The following is a 14145-nucleotide window of genomic DNA, read 5'->3' as shown; positions in this document are numbered from 1 at the left end:
ACACCAAGAACACTTTGAAGATCAAGATGAACATCAAGACTTATTTTTGAAAAATTTTCAAGAAAAGAAAAAAATGCAAGACACCAAACTTAGAGATTTTTCATGTTTAGACACTAAAACTAAAAAAGCATATGAAAAACAAGAAAAGACACAAAACAAGAAAATATGAAGATCAAACAAAAAGACTTGTCAAGAACAACTTGAAGATCTTGAAGAATGCAATGCATGAAATTTTCAAAAAATGCACAAATTTTTTAAAACATGCAATTGACACCAAACTTAAAAATTGACACTAGACTCAAACAAGAAACACAAAATATTTTTTGGTTTTTATAATTTTATTAATTTTTTTGGATTTTTCGAAAATTTCTTTTTAGAAAAATGAAAACAAAGAAAAAAATTTTGAAAATAAAATAAAGGTTGAAACAAGAAGAAAATTACCTAATCTAAGCAACAAGATGAATCGTCAGTTGTCCAAACTCGAACAATCCCCGGCAACGGCGCCAAAAACATGGTGCACAAAATTGTGATCTCAATGGTGCCAACAACTTGGTACGCACAATTGTAATATCACTCTTTTTTACAACTTCGCACAACTAACCAGCAAGTGCACTGGGTCGTCCAAGTAATAAACCTTACGTGAGTAAGGGTTGATCCCACGGAGATTGTCGGCTTGAAGCAAGCTATGGTCACCTTGTAAATCTCAGTCAGGCGGATTCAAATGGATATGGAGTTTTAATGATTAAAATATAAATAAAACATAAAATAAAGATAGAGATACTTATGTAATTCATTGGTAGGAATTTCAGATAAGTGTATCGAGATGCTTTCATCCCTCTTGAATCTCTGCTTTTCTACTGCCTTCATCCAATCCTTCATACTCCTTTCTATGGCAAGCTGTATGTAGGGCGTCACCGTTGTCAATGGCTACTTTCCATCCTCTTAGTGAAAAAGGTCCTCTACGGTTTCCCGTATGGCTAATCAGCTGTTGGTTCTCGATCATGTAGGAATAGGATTTACTATCCTTTTGCGTTTGTCACCACACCCTACAGTCGCGAGTTTGAAGCTCGTCAGAGTCATCCCATCCCAGATCCTACTCGGAATACCACAGACAAGGTTTAGACTTTCCGAATCTCAAGAATGCTGCTAACGGATTCTAGCTTATACCACGAAGACTCTGATCTCATGGAATGGAAGGCTCTGTTGTCAGGAGAGGCAACCATGCGTCGTGGACCAGGAATCCAAGAGATACACACTCTAGCTTTTACAGGTAGAACAGAAGTGTTTGTCAGGCACGCATTCATAAATGAGAATGGTGATGATTTTCACGGATCATCACATTCATCAGGTTGAAGTTCGAGTGAATATCTTATTATAAGAATAAGCATGAATTGAGTAGAAAACAATTGTAATTGCATTAATACTCGAGGAACAGCAGAGCTCTACACCCTTAATCTATGGTGTGTAGAAACTCCACCGTTGAAAATACATAAGAACAAGGTCCAGGTATGGCCATGAGGCCAGCCCCCAAAACATGATCAAAGGATCAAAAGATAATCCAAAGATGAAAATACAATAGAAAAAAGTCCTATTTATACTAGACTAGTCACTAGGGGTACAGAGATGAGTAAATGATGCAGAAATCCACTTTCGGGACCACTTGGTGTGTGCTTGGGCTGAGCATTGAAGCTTTCACATGTAGAGATCTTTGTTGGAGTTGAACACCAGTTTGTAACTTGTTTCTAGCATTTAACTCTGCTTTGCAACTTGTTTCTGGCGTTTAACGCCAGAATAGGGCAAAAAGCTGGCGTTAAACGCCAATTTGCGTCATCTAAACTTGGACAAAGTATTGACTATTATATATTGCTGGAAAGTCCTGGATGTCTACTTTCCAATGCAATTGAGATCGCGCGATTTGGACTTCTGTAGCTCCAAAAATTTCATTTCGAGTGCAGGGAGGTCAGAATCCAACAACATCAGCAGTCCTTTGTCAGCCTCTGAATTAGACTCACTTGCAAAACGTGAAGTCTTCGGACCTGTAGTCTGTACACCAGAAGATGTAAAACCTGTTGGATACAGGTGGGTATTTGTGAGAAAACGAAATGAGAAAAATAAAGTTGTACGCTATAAAGCTCAACTTGTGGCACAAGGTTTTTCACAAAGGCCCGGTATAGATTATGAAGAAACGTATTCCCCTGTAGTGGATGCGATAACATTGCGTTATTTGGTCAGTTTATCTGCATATCATAAACTGCATATGCATTTAATGGATGTGGTAACCGCCTATTTGTACGGCTCATTAGATAAAGATATCTATATGAAAGTCCCTGAAGGACTAAAGATATCTAAACCATCCAGTGAATATTCACAAGGGTTATACTCAGTTAAATTGCAAAGATCTTTATATGGTCTAAAGCAATTTATACGAATGTGGTATAATCGTCTTACTGAGTATATGGCCAAAAATGGATTCAAGAATGATGATATCTGTCCATGTGTTTTCATAAAGAAAACCACATCTGGATTCATTATAATTGCTGTGTATGTTGATGATTTAAATATCATTAGGACTACTGAAGAGATTCCAACAATTATAAAAACTCTGAAAGAAGAGTTTGAGATGAAAGATCTTGGAAGGACTGAATTTTGTCTCGGCCTGCAGATCGAGCATACAAAAAATGGGATCTTTATTCATCAAGCGACATACACAGAGAAGATCTTGAAAATATTTTATATGGATAAGTCACATCCTTTGAGTACCCCAATGATCGTAAGATCTTTAGATGTGGAAAAGGATCAATTCCATCCTAAGAAAGAAAATGAAGAGATCGTTGGTCCTGAAGTACCATATCTTAGTGCCATTGGAGCGCTAATGTATCTTGCTAATAATACGCGACCTGACATATCATTCTCGGTGAATTTACTAGCAAGGTATAGTTCCTCTCCAACCAGAAGACATTGGAGCAGAATCAAGAAAATCTTTCGATATCTTCATGGAGCGATTGATATGGGATTATTTTATCCCTATGGATCCAAGTCACAACTAGTTGGCTATGCAGATGTCGGATACTTGTCTGATCCACATAAAGGGAGATCTCAAACAGGATACCTGTTTACATATGGTGGTACAGCTATATCATGGAGGTCCATGAAACAGACGATAGCAGCAACCTCCTCTAATCATGCTGAAATACTTGCGATTCATGAAGCAAGTCGCGAGTGTTTTTGGCTCAGGAGTTTGATCCAATATATTCTGTCATCATGTGGACTGATTGATCATAAGATAGCTCCAACTGTCCTGTTTATAATACAGCATGCATTGCTCAACTTAAAGGTGGATACATCAAAGGCGATAAAACAAAGCATATTTCTCCCAAATTCTTCTTCACTCATGATCTTCAAAATCAAGGGACAATTGATGTCCAACAGATCTGCTCAAGTGACAATCTGGCATATTTGTTCACAAAGTCACTCCCAAAATCCTCTTTTGAAAGATTAGTACATGAGATTGGGATGCGCCGATTTCGAGACATTAAATGATGTCGGCAAGAGGGGGAGACTGTACTCTTTTTTCCTTAGTCAGGTTTTTTTCCATTGGGTTTTTCTTGACAAGGTTTTTAATGAGGCAGTCCCTATCACTAAAGAATATTGTACTCTTTTTCCTTCACTAAGGTTTTTTCCCACTGGTTTTTCTTTAGTAAGGTTTTAACGAGACAATAATCCTAAATGGTCATCCAAGGGGGAGTGTTGTGATAAGGATGAAAGATGAGGTGGATGACCATGATTAATTAAGGGTGTTTGATTTCAATGCTGAATGGCTCAACTCCTCATGGCAAACATAAATTAAAGAAGTTGAAATTGTAAGCTTCACACGCCTATAAATAGTGAAGCAATCTGAGGCTTTTACACACACAAAAAGTAATAAACAATTCTCTCTCTCTTTATGTTGCAATACTTCTTTCTCTCTCTTTATATTTCTTTATTTTATATTTGTTACCTCTTCTTTATTTATTTATTTAGTTATTTTATAACAGAAACCTCTTAAAATTTAATTTTTATGGAAATTAAATTTAATTTTAGTATTTAAAACAAAAATAATTAAATTAATTTAAATAGAGTTCAATTCAATTTTATTGATTTCTCTCAAAATCAATTTCAATTCAAATAGGTCTGATTTAGAATTTCATTTTATTAGAATTTCATTTAAAATTTAAAATATTTAAAATGTTCTTCAAATCTAATTATTTTTTAACTTTTTTTATTCATTTTCTATCGAGGCTTTCTATTTTTTAACACCATCTTTTTTCTCTGACCGTTTTGGTTCCTTCCCTTCCTATTTCTTCAACTCACTTAATAATTATACCTATTCTTTTTGAAAGATCTACTATATGCATCTAAAAAAAACATCAATACATATAGATTTTATGTGTTTATCTTAGATTAATGATAACAAGTATTTATAAACTGCTACCTCTGAATATTTTAAGTGAAGCTGTGTTAATCATGACATTAACACAAGGTAGCATAATTTTGTCTCATTTTAATAACATTAATTAGTTCCAAAGTTTTTAGTTTTTACTTGATCCAGTATATGTGATGTATATGCCATTCCGAAGTGATCTATTAATGTACTAATAAGTCGCTTAATGGCAGTTCCACCGATTACTTTATTGTGAAAGACCAAATCAGCCCGTTCTCCTATAAGTACCTCCATATTCTGCTCGGTGGGATTAAGTTCCACAATGGATTTTAGTCAATGGTTTGAAAACTTCCCTTCTTTGCTTATGTTGATTCATGTAAAAGTTTATTTTAAAAACTAAGATGCTACCCGATCCTAATTGATCCTTGAATTCAAATCCGCATCAGAAATTGACTTAACTAGATATTATATAAATGGGCTCGACAAAAACCTTGTATAGCCACGAGCAAACATATTAATGACGAGGAAGGCATTTTTGTTTTTGTTATGCTACAAATACTTTACTTGTTCTGCTATTCTGCACAAGTCTGGCTGAGAAAGAATTACGAAGGGTAAAAATATGTGGATTAAAAGCTAAAGCTTATCTTGCTATATTATTAGACTATTAAATAAGTTGGTTCTTAATAATTCCGTTTGTTTTTTGTTGTTGGAATAAATAGGAAGAACTTTTTAATTTTTTTAATTAATAACGATATTTTTTAAACTTAATATTTTTAGATTAATCTAACTTTTGTTTTTCTAAAAGAGGTGAGTAAATTTTAGTTAAAAAAATTAGTTGAAAGATATAATTTTTTTAATTATTTCATATAATTTAATAAATAAGTATATTTATTATTTAAATACAATGTTATATTAATAAAGAATAAAGTTGTTTATTATAAAATTTTAATTTATCTAATAAATATTTTAAACATTAAAATTTAATTTAATTTTATAGTTTTATTAATTCATTTCAAATAGTATAACTCAATTCAATTCTAACTAAAATTCAATTTTAAATAGAATTCAATTTAATCCTGTACCATTAAAAATTTTCAAAGAGACTGGAAAAGAAAAATACTTTTTTAACGGGCAAAACGACAGAATTTGGTTCAAATTCTATAGTAGTGTTGGCTGCGTTGCTTGTAATTGTAAGTTGTAACATATGAGAGTGCAATTAGCGTATGATTTCCACTAAATTATGTTTCTTATCTAGCTAGATGGGTCCCCACGGATGGAATATTTCTCATCCACTTGATTGTAAGTTGTAACACATCCTTCTCTATTTTCTATCTCGAAGAAAACGTGTGAATACAAAGTACACAACCAAAATGATCATTCAGGTATATTCACAGTCAAATGGCATCGAAAGGAAGTAGGGGACATACAGAGATATTCAAGTTTTCTGAGTTTAGTATGTTATTTTTTCAATTCAATTAGACAATTATTTGGAAATGCAATAGAATATAATTAGGTTTTCTAGAATGTAAATTTGCCATGAACATTCCTTCGGTCATGTAAGTCAATAAAACTCATCCATTCAGCCATCGCCAGCAAAAATAAAACAACACTCCTGGTATTTACCATACTTTATAATCAAATAACACAGATGGGTGCTCCTGTAACAACTCACTCACGACACTCGACTCATCATTGGAAAAGCAAAATAGAGCTTATTGAGTAAAAAGGCATACCTTGAAAGTTGCCACTTATTCTCATTCAGTCATATTTGTTCTCCAACAAGGAAAAGCAAACGCCTATCTATAAAAGCACACATGTCTCATATGTGATATCATATCATGGTGTTGTCACTCTTTTGTATGCCTTCATTATCACACCTTACTTCGCTATTTTTTTTCATGAAGATACCTTCAAAGAATAAATAAATGCATATGCGTGAAATTCCCAATATCAGCCTTGTTCTATCAGAAAACAGAGATAAAGGAAAAGGTGAGCAAATTAACAACTAAATGATCGCTTAATCTAAATTTGGCCTTTTCAAGAGTCAAGATCACACACAGAAAATTTGGCAACTAATTAGGGGAGTGGATTCTCTCTGGAGAACAAATTGAATGGTGTCAAACTGTCAATTGTTTAATCTCATCTTTTATTCTTCTCTTATATATTTATTTTTTGTCCCACTTATAAAATTAGAAAAATACTACTTGTACAACAAAAATTCAGCCTTTGATCAACCTTTAATAATATTATTTAATTATTTTTTAATTAAAATATATTTCTATTTTCTATTCTTCTATCTCGTTTTCTGCTTCTCTCTTATAGTGGCTGTAATTTCTTTTTCAATTGTAACACATCTAAAATTATTAACTTATATAGAAAAAGTTTTTAAAACACATCCAAAATAAAAAATTTAAAATTTAAATTTAAACATTAAAAAACAATTGTAACACATCTAAAATTATGAAGTGATACACAATATTTCTAAAACACATTCAAAATCATAAATAAAAAATTTAAACTCTTGCATTGGCCAGATATAACAGTGTTGACAATTTGAAGATTGTGATTCTTTAAGTTGTTCTTTTACAGTTTTACCTAAACCATTTTTCAATAATACAAATTAGGATGTTGTACATGGCATGCAAAATCAATGTGATTGAATAACTAAACAGATACATACGGTTAACTATGAATCACTTTCTCTTAAACACATCCAAAATACCTGAGGTCCACTTCCGATGAAGAAGGATTAGCGACGCTGATGAGGACTAATGCGACGAGGAGTAGGACGAAGCAAGGCTGCGGACTGAGCGACGACGAGGAAGGCGATGCCAAAGACGAGCGAGGCGGATGACGGCATTGCAGAGGAACGGCGAAGCGGAAGAACGACGCTGGGGATGACGCGGCGGCACCGGGGAGGACGGCGGCGTGGACGAATAATCACACGGACGAATTAAAATCTTCAATTTTACTGAATTTATATTTTTGGAAGTGTATTTAAATGATAATTTGTTAATAATTAAAAATAATAAAACTGAAACAGAAATTTTAAATTTTAGTTTTATTTAGTTTGTATTTTAGACTTGTATTTAATTTTAGAAAGACACTAAATCTATTTAAATATGTTCGTTTTATTTTTTTTAAAATTATTGTAATAAAAAGCTGAATATTGTACAATTTTTAAAAAATATCTAATTGAATTGATAAAATTAATAATAAGAGATTACACTTTATTCCCTCAAATGTTAAAAAAAATTGAGAAAATCCATTTCCACTAATTAGGAAAACCAAGGTTTATGATTCAGAGCCAACCATAATATTATGCAAAGCTTTAATAGTAACAAAAATATTTGTAAGACTAAAAAGGAATTTACTAATCTCTTCATTGAATCTTAATAACGTAAACTACATAAAATAAACCCAAGACAGGTTTAGATCCAATACTTTTGTTACATGAATGAAGCTCATAATGATATTTTTAACTCGAAATTAGTTAAACGCCCCTACAAATCAAATGCCATGAACAAGTAGTTTCTTTCAGTTTACTCTGCTTCATGGTTCATCCTATGCTGCTTTTTACCCTCTCAATTCAGTTACTTGAGGGCTGTGTATGCTTTGAGGTATTTCCATTAGCAGGTATAATATCACTAGAAGGTGTTGGAGTTGAACTTAATGTTTTTGGGCTTTGTGTGATGCGAATTTCCCCACGACTCCTTGTGATAATTCCATCAAGAATTTCCCCACCATTAGTGTTGAAATTTGTTGCCTCAATATTTGAATCCTGTTGTCAAGTACATAAACATCAAGCTGAAAACAAGACTATGCATGTAATGTAGTACTAGGTAGACTTTTGAGATCAGAGCCTACTAAGTTTATAATCCACCCAACAAAATCCCTTTAAAATGCAGAAAATGGTTATATTTAAATAGGATAACAATAACATGAGCAGGGTTTTGTGTATTCTCACTTGAAGGGTATTACTTTTGTCACAATTCATACCATTTAGTGTTGAATTCCCAAAATTCTGCATTTATTATAAGTTGATAATGCTTCACACAACTTACTTCAAACAAAAAGTTGAAAGGAATAGCAGGCATATCCTCGTACGCTGCAGCATCCAAATCTTGAAGATGAGCTCCTTTAAAAAACTTAGGAAGGAAATATTGCCTTATAGGGATGAGAAGCATGATTAACAATGGGAAAAGGACCCCGGCAATTGGTATCCAGGTTAGACCAAAGCAGAGAAGCAAGTAAGCTGTCTGGAACAAGGTAAACTTGACGACAGTTTTGAATGGCACAATCTCAATATTGGCAGCATGTTGTTCCTCCAGAACTCTAGTCGAAAGAAAAAGAATGTTAATTTTTTTCAACCAAATAACATGAAATAACAAAATAGGCTATGAGCATGGACATACTTATATCTTCGGCTTGGAGCAGTGAACAGGTATAATATTCTCTCCCAAAATTGATTTCCTGGCAAGCTTTCAATTGCCATGAAAGCAAAGTAACCCCAGAGCACTGAAGTTGGTATCTTCTTCAAAAGAGGCATGGCTGCGACACATGCCACAACCAGCATTGCTTGTAGCAGATTGCTTAGTCGCTGTTCTTTAACTTCAACAGGCAAAAGGTCATCAACATCTTTGTCCACATCAAAAACAACCTCATCTACAGGGGCATCAATATATCCGTGACTTGAGGCTAGTTGAATTGTAGATTCCTTCAACTCCTTTAGCCCCTAAATGCAAAACAAATAAAGAATAAATGCAAGGCAGGTCACAAATTTCAAATCAATAGGAAATTGCATTATGTTTACCAATGAAGGGGGCATTTGGTGGGATAATGGAGTTTGCATTTGATCATATGCTTCTTGCATATTTCGGTATAATTGACTCAGGTTCAGGTTTTTCTGAATACTTTTTCGTGCACTAGATACAAGTTTGTTCCGCAAAAGCTATTCCACACAGAACAAAATATCAATGAAACTTAATTAGTTCATTTGTAAAGGAAAATAATGACGAACAGGAATACTGTAAGCATAGTTTATATTACCTGATGCTTTAGAGTGGCTAAGCTTTTCGTATGCATTGGAGATTGAGGAATAACACCATTGGAAGGAGGGATTCCAATAAGTCCACACAATATGGTCTGGAATTTGTGCAATCATATGAATGAGATTACAGCAAAACTGTTTGCAACATGTCTATGCACAAGTCACATGTTATTCTCCAGTATGGAAATTGTTTCCAAGTATTCAAAATAAATTACTTACTAATAAGCCTAAGAGAAGAAGATCATAATGATAAGAAGAGGGTCTTCTTAAATTAAATTCCTTCTGCTGAGCAAGTTGGGATGCAACACTGTGATCAAAGTAGTAAAGCACAGCAATCATAGTTGCTGGTATAAATGCTCCAATTATATAAATAAGAGGGACATTCAACATATCCTGTAAAACCCAGCATAAGCAAGAATTAGACTCTTTCTTTCTGAAATGATATTATCCGTTGTCAACTATAAGAAAAATATATGCATCAAAGTAATTAGAGATACCTTGATTACAGTCCAATTTGTGTATGCACCAGGAGACCATGGATTTGGACTGAAAAGTCGCCTTGGGATTCCCCTTGGAACATTATTAGCCGGTATGTAAGACACCGCAGTCCACATAAGAACCATAAGAGGAACTCCATAATCAGCTATAAATCCCCTCAAGCAACCTATAAGATAATGTTAATCAGCCACTACCACAGAATCCAATCATCATATTGCATTAAGGAAGCAATTTTGAAAGAATTCAAAACTGGAGCCGACTAGAGGACTAGCAGACAGAGAAGGACATGAAAGTAGTTTGCCTAAGCTTAACCAAACTTGCAATCTAACTAGCAATGCTTTAAATTTCCCATTGAATCCTACATCAGAATTCAGAAGTTTACTCAATACCTGTGCCATAACGCCACGATCTAGCTTTACGGCTTCTTAATGCAGTAAACAGAAGGCCAAATGACAAAACCAAGGCGAACATTCCATTCCCAAACAGCCAAGAGGATTCGTGTGCAATCTGATTGATACCTTCTCTTTGGTGTGGTACACCAAACTCCTCCACTAGCCCCTTGAAGATGGAAAGATATTATTTAATCCTTTTATTCAACTGGAGCATCATTTTGCTTGATTATGTAGGATTCCTATCTACTAACTTTATGAACCAACAAATCAAGTGGTATATTTCTCTGGTACTTACCCTTATGGCCTGCTGCATGAAGAGCATTGCGATCAGCAGACCGAATAGTTCACCAGCAAGGCGTGTGAATCTGTTAATAATAGAGCATGCACCAAGGATGGCCAACAAAAAAAGCAATAAGGCGGTCCAAACACATACCCTAGACATCATTAAGATAGTAAAGAATAGTTCTCCTGGCAGCATTAAATTCCCTCTATACTAAGTAATCACTAAAAGGATATCAAAGAATACCATCCAGCCCAAGCGAGGAACAGCCTTTGCCCCAAATCTTTTCTATCCTTTGCAAAATCGTATAGGAATGTATACATCAGAACAGTTGGCTCAGCTACACCTAGAATGAGGAGAGGTTGCCCTCCAAGGATTGCATGGACGATGCCACATAGCGCAGTCGATGCTAGGGTCTGCACTGCAGTTAGAGTTCCATCTACAACATATAACCAATAAAGCATTACTTATACTAACCAAACAAAAGGATCATGAAAATACTAAAACGGAGACTGAACCTGAAAAATAATTTTGTACCAGTATTTCTCTCTAATTGCTCCCCAAAAGAGATAACAGGAATAGCTGATGCAAAAAATATGTATGTAGTTGGGGCAAGGATCCTACACAACATAAACATGAAAAATAAATCTTTGACAAAGCTTGAATCTGCACCATTTGCATAATATCACATACCTGATGCCTGCCTTGAATCCACTGGTCCAATCTTGCTTATAGCAGAGAATTCTTCCTTTGAGATCATTCTTGATCCCGCGAAAGGGAACAAATGTTTCTTCCATGAAGGTCTTTATCCGTTATAGTACAATGAAATGAAACAGAATATGTGATTCTAAGATAACGAATCACTTCAAAGGACTTGAGAAACAAAAATTGTGATCAAAGTTGTACATTTGGAAAAAAAAAAACTCAATCAAAAGTTTAGGCTAAGAAACCAGAACCCTATATGCCATACTCTTCCTAAAGAGGAAAGCAGGGGAAATGGATATCCATTTGTCATGATTGAGGGAAATAAATAAATGAACCAACTTGGATAATTTACATTTCATAGAACAATAGGAAGAATGAATAGATCATATTATCTTAATAACAAAATGAGTTAGTAATTGAACCAAAACGACACGGATTGCACAACTCTTCTAATAGTTACCAGGGTGATGGAAAGTTTCGCTAACCTGTATCCAAGTTACATGACACACCCACCAAACTAAACACAAATTAAATGAACATAAATTTCTAACGGAAACTCATCATTGCCACATGCATTAGTTATAATTTCAGAAGCATTTGAGGATAACAGAGCGGTTACACATTTACACGAGGAAGATGGCGCAGTTGATCGAAACTAACACTTTCGAGTAACTTTGGAACAAAATGAGGAAAGAAAAAGGGTGCTTTAATAATAAAAACTCAAAATTACTTAAAACTTTGTGTGTTTTGCAAGGAGAATGGAGCATACCAGAGTCACAAGAAGAAGATGAGGAAGTTACATGACGCTAAGACAACAAAGAAAATGAAGTAACGGTTGGTGAGCCAATGAATGAGCAAAGCGTGAGGATAAATATAAATAGAAAATAGAAAGCAGAGAAATGATATGGTGTTTTTGGTGAGAATGTGGGTTAGCGAATGATGAGTTGTTATATATAGTGTGACTAGTGAGTGAATGAATGAATGAAAGAAGATTGAAGTGGAAGCAGCCGAAGCAGCGCTAGGAGTACGACTACGAACTGTACCGTGAAAATGGAATTGTGACACAGACAAAAACTACACAGATGAAGAACCTTTCTACAAGCTCGAAACTCATGTACAGTCGACTTCACCTGAAGTTGATACTTGAGAGTTTGTTACATAATTTAATTAATTTGACTAAATTTTCATATAATGACTCTCAGATATCAATTTCACCTGAAGCCAACTTCACATGAGTTTTCACTTTTCCACAAACTATGTTTTTAATTTCTTCTATTTTTTTAGTTAATAGTAAAACTCGAATCGGACACCTTTAGATAAAGATAAAAACACCATGTCATTTTGAAGTATAATTTTTTTTTCTACTTAAAAGACACATCTATATGTCTCGTGTATTTGTACAATAAATTTATTATACATACTTTTCACACGTAAAATAATAATACACTAGACTCTAAACTTTTAAAATAAATTTTTATAAATATATTTAATCAGTATTTAATTTAATTGAACATAATAGTATTATATATGCTGTCAATTAATATTTTATATTCTCATTAACAAAAATATTAATACAGTGACTAAATAATAAAAATGATTAATTTATAATCTTTAAAATATTAATTTAATTAATAAAATCATTTAAAAATAATTTCCCAGAACTGATTATTAACACTAACACATTTAGCCAAATTTAGTACATAGTTAAAGTTTAAATAAAGATAAATTTTTAAAATATAGATTAAATATTCTCTAAAATTACTCGAGTATTTCTCAAATTCTATATACAATGAGATTTATTTGGTATATTAAATACGTGTACAATTAAATTTATTATGAGATACTATATAAAAAAGAATAATTTATTCTCAAATTTTCAGAATCTGTCAAAATAATTGTCATAAATAAATAGATGACTAATAAACGTTCGTTTTTATTTTAATTTTTTTAGAGAATAGTTTTTTCTAATAATCTAAAAGATTATAAATCATCTTGTTCAATTCATTTATTTTGTTCGAAACTACTTTTGCAAAAATTAATATTGTTAAAAATCAACTTAGTGTGAATTTTGAGAAATGCTATTTGTACACCAAAAACAGTCACTAAAATTAACCACTAATATATTTATGTATAAATATATGTCTAGTTTAATTTATTTTCATAATATATTTATATTCCAGCATGTGTTTTATACTGATGGCTAACTTTGCTGGTTGGCTGATTTTGGTTTACACGTAGTATAATCCGTGAAATTTAATTATATCTCTATTATTTATTTACTTTACCTATATTATATATCATTCAACAATTTACTTTTTATTAATTGACTGTGTAAAAAATTAACACAAACATTTAATTATATATAATTATATCATTAAAAATAACTAATTTTTAATCAAATATATTGACATATTCGGACAAAAGAAGAGAAAGGTTGAAGGAGGAACCAAAATTTCGATAATAAATTAAAAAACAAAGAACAGAAAATAAAATACAGTATATTACTTAATTTGTAAAAGACATACTAATTTGTAAATTTTTAAACGATAACCTTTTTGTATTCACAAAACTGAAACCTAATACATTGTTAAAGGAGAAATTAAATGGCCATGTACCTCTCAAACCAACTTGCGTTGGTTAAGCTTTTGAAATAGCTTTTAAATTTTCATTATTATTTAAGAAGAACTAGAGGGTGTTAATGCATATTATTATATGTTTGATATAAATTAAAGAGCCATGCAAAGTAGGTTTGATAGTGGGTTGTCGCCAGTCGCCACCAAAATTAGCTCAGCCATACCAA

At 33.0% G+C, this 14145-nt stretch overlaps 1 protein-coding gene across 3 annotated transcripts; it reads right to left on the bottom strand.

Annotated features, from left to right (window-relative positions):
* Positions 1-7769: 7769 nt before the first annotated feature.
* Positions 7770-12403, bottom strand: LOC107491793 (probable boron transporter 2). Of its 3 annotated transcripts, XM_021141801.2 has the most exons (13): positions 12115-12233; positions 11334-11443; positions 11178-11260; positions 10887-11079; positions 10656-10794; positions 10358-10526; positions 9968-10134; positions 9690-9863; positions 9470-9565; positions 9234-9371; positions 8836-9155; positions 8485-8755; positions 7770-8201 (listed from the first exon to the last, which is right to left on the bottom strand). In XM_021141801.2, exons 2-13 carry the CDS (start codon positions 11435-11437, stop codon positions 8010-8012), a joined length of 2046 nt encoding a protein of 681 aa, XP_020997460.1. In that variant the 5' UTR covers positions 11438-11443; positions 12115-12233; the 3' UTR covers positions 7770-8009. The 3 variants fall into 3 exon arrangements, with proteins under 3 accessions (XP_020997460.1, XP_020997463.1, XP_020997455.1); XM_021141804.2 differs by having other exon boundaries at positions 8836-9146; positions 11334-12403; XM_021141796.2 differs by having other exon boundaries at positions 11334-12399.
* Positions 12404-14145: the final 1742 nt, after the last annotated feature.

Source organism: Arachis duranensis, chromosome 1 (assembly GCF_000817695.3).
Source record: "Arachis duranensis cultivar V14167 chromosome 1, aradu.V14167.gnm2.J7QH, whole genome shotgun sequence".
NCBI lineage: Eukaryota > Viridiplantae > Streptophyta > Magnoliopsida > Fabales > Fabaceae > Arachis > Arachis duranensis.
Note: the sequence above shows the minus strand (reverse complement) of the source record. Positions and strands in the feature narration are given on the sequence as shown.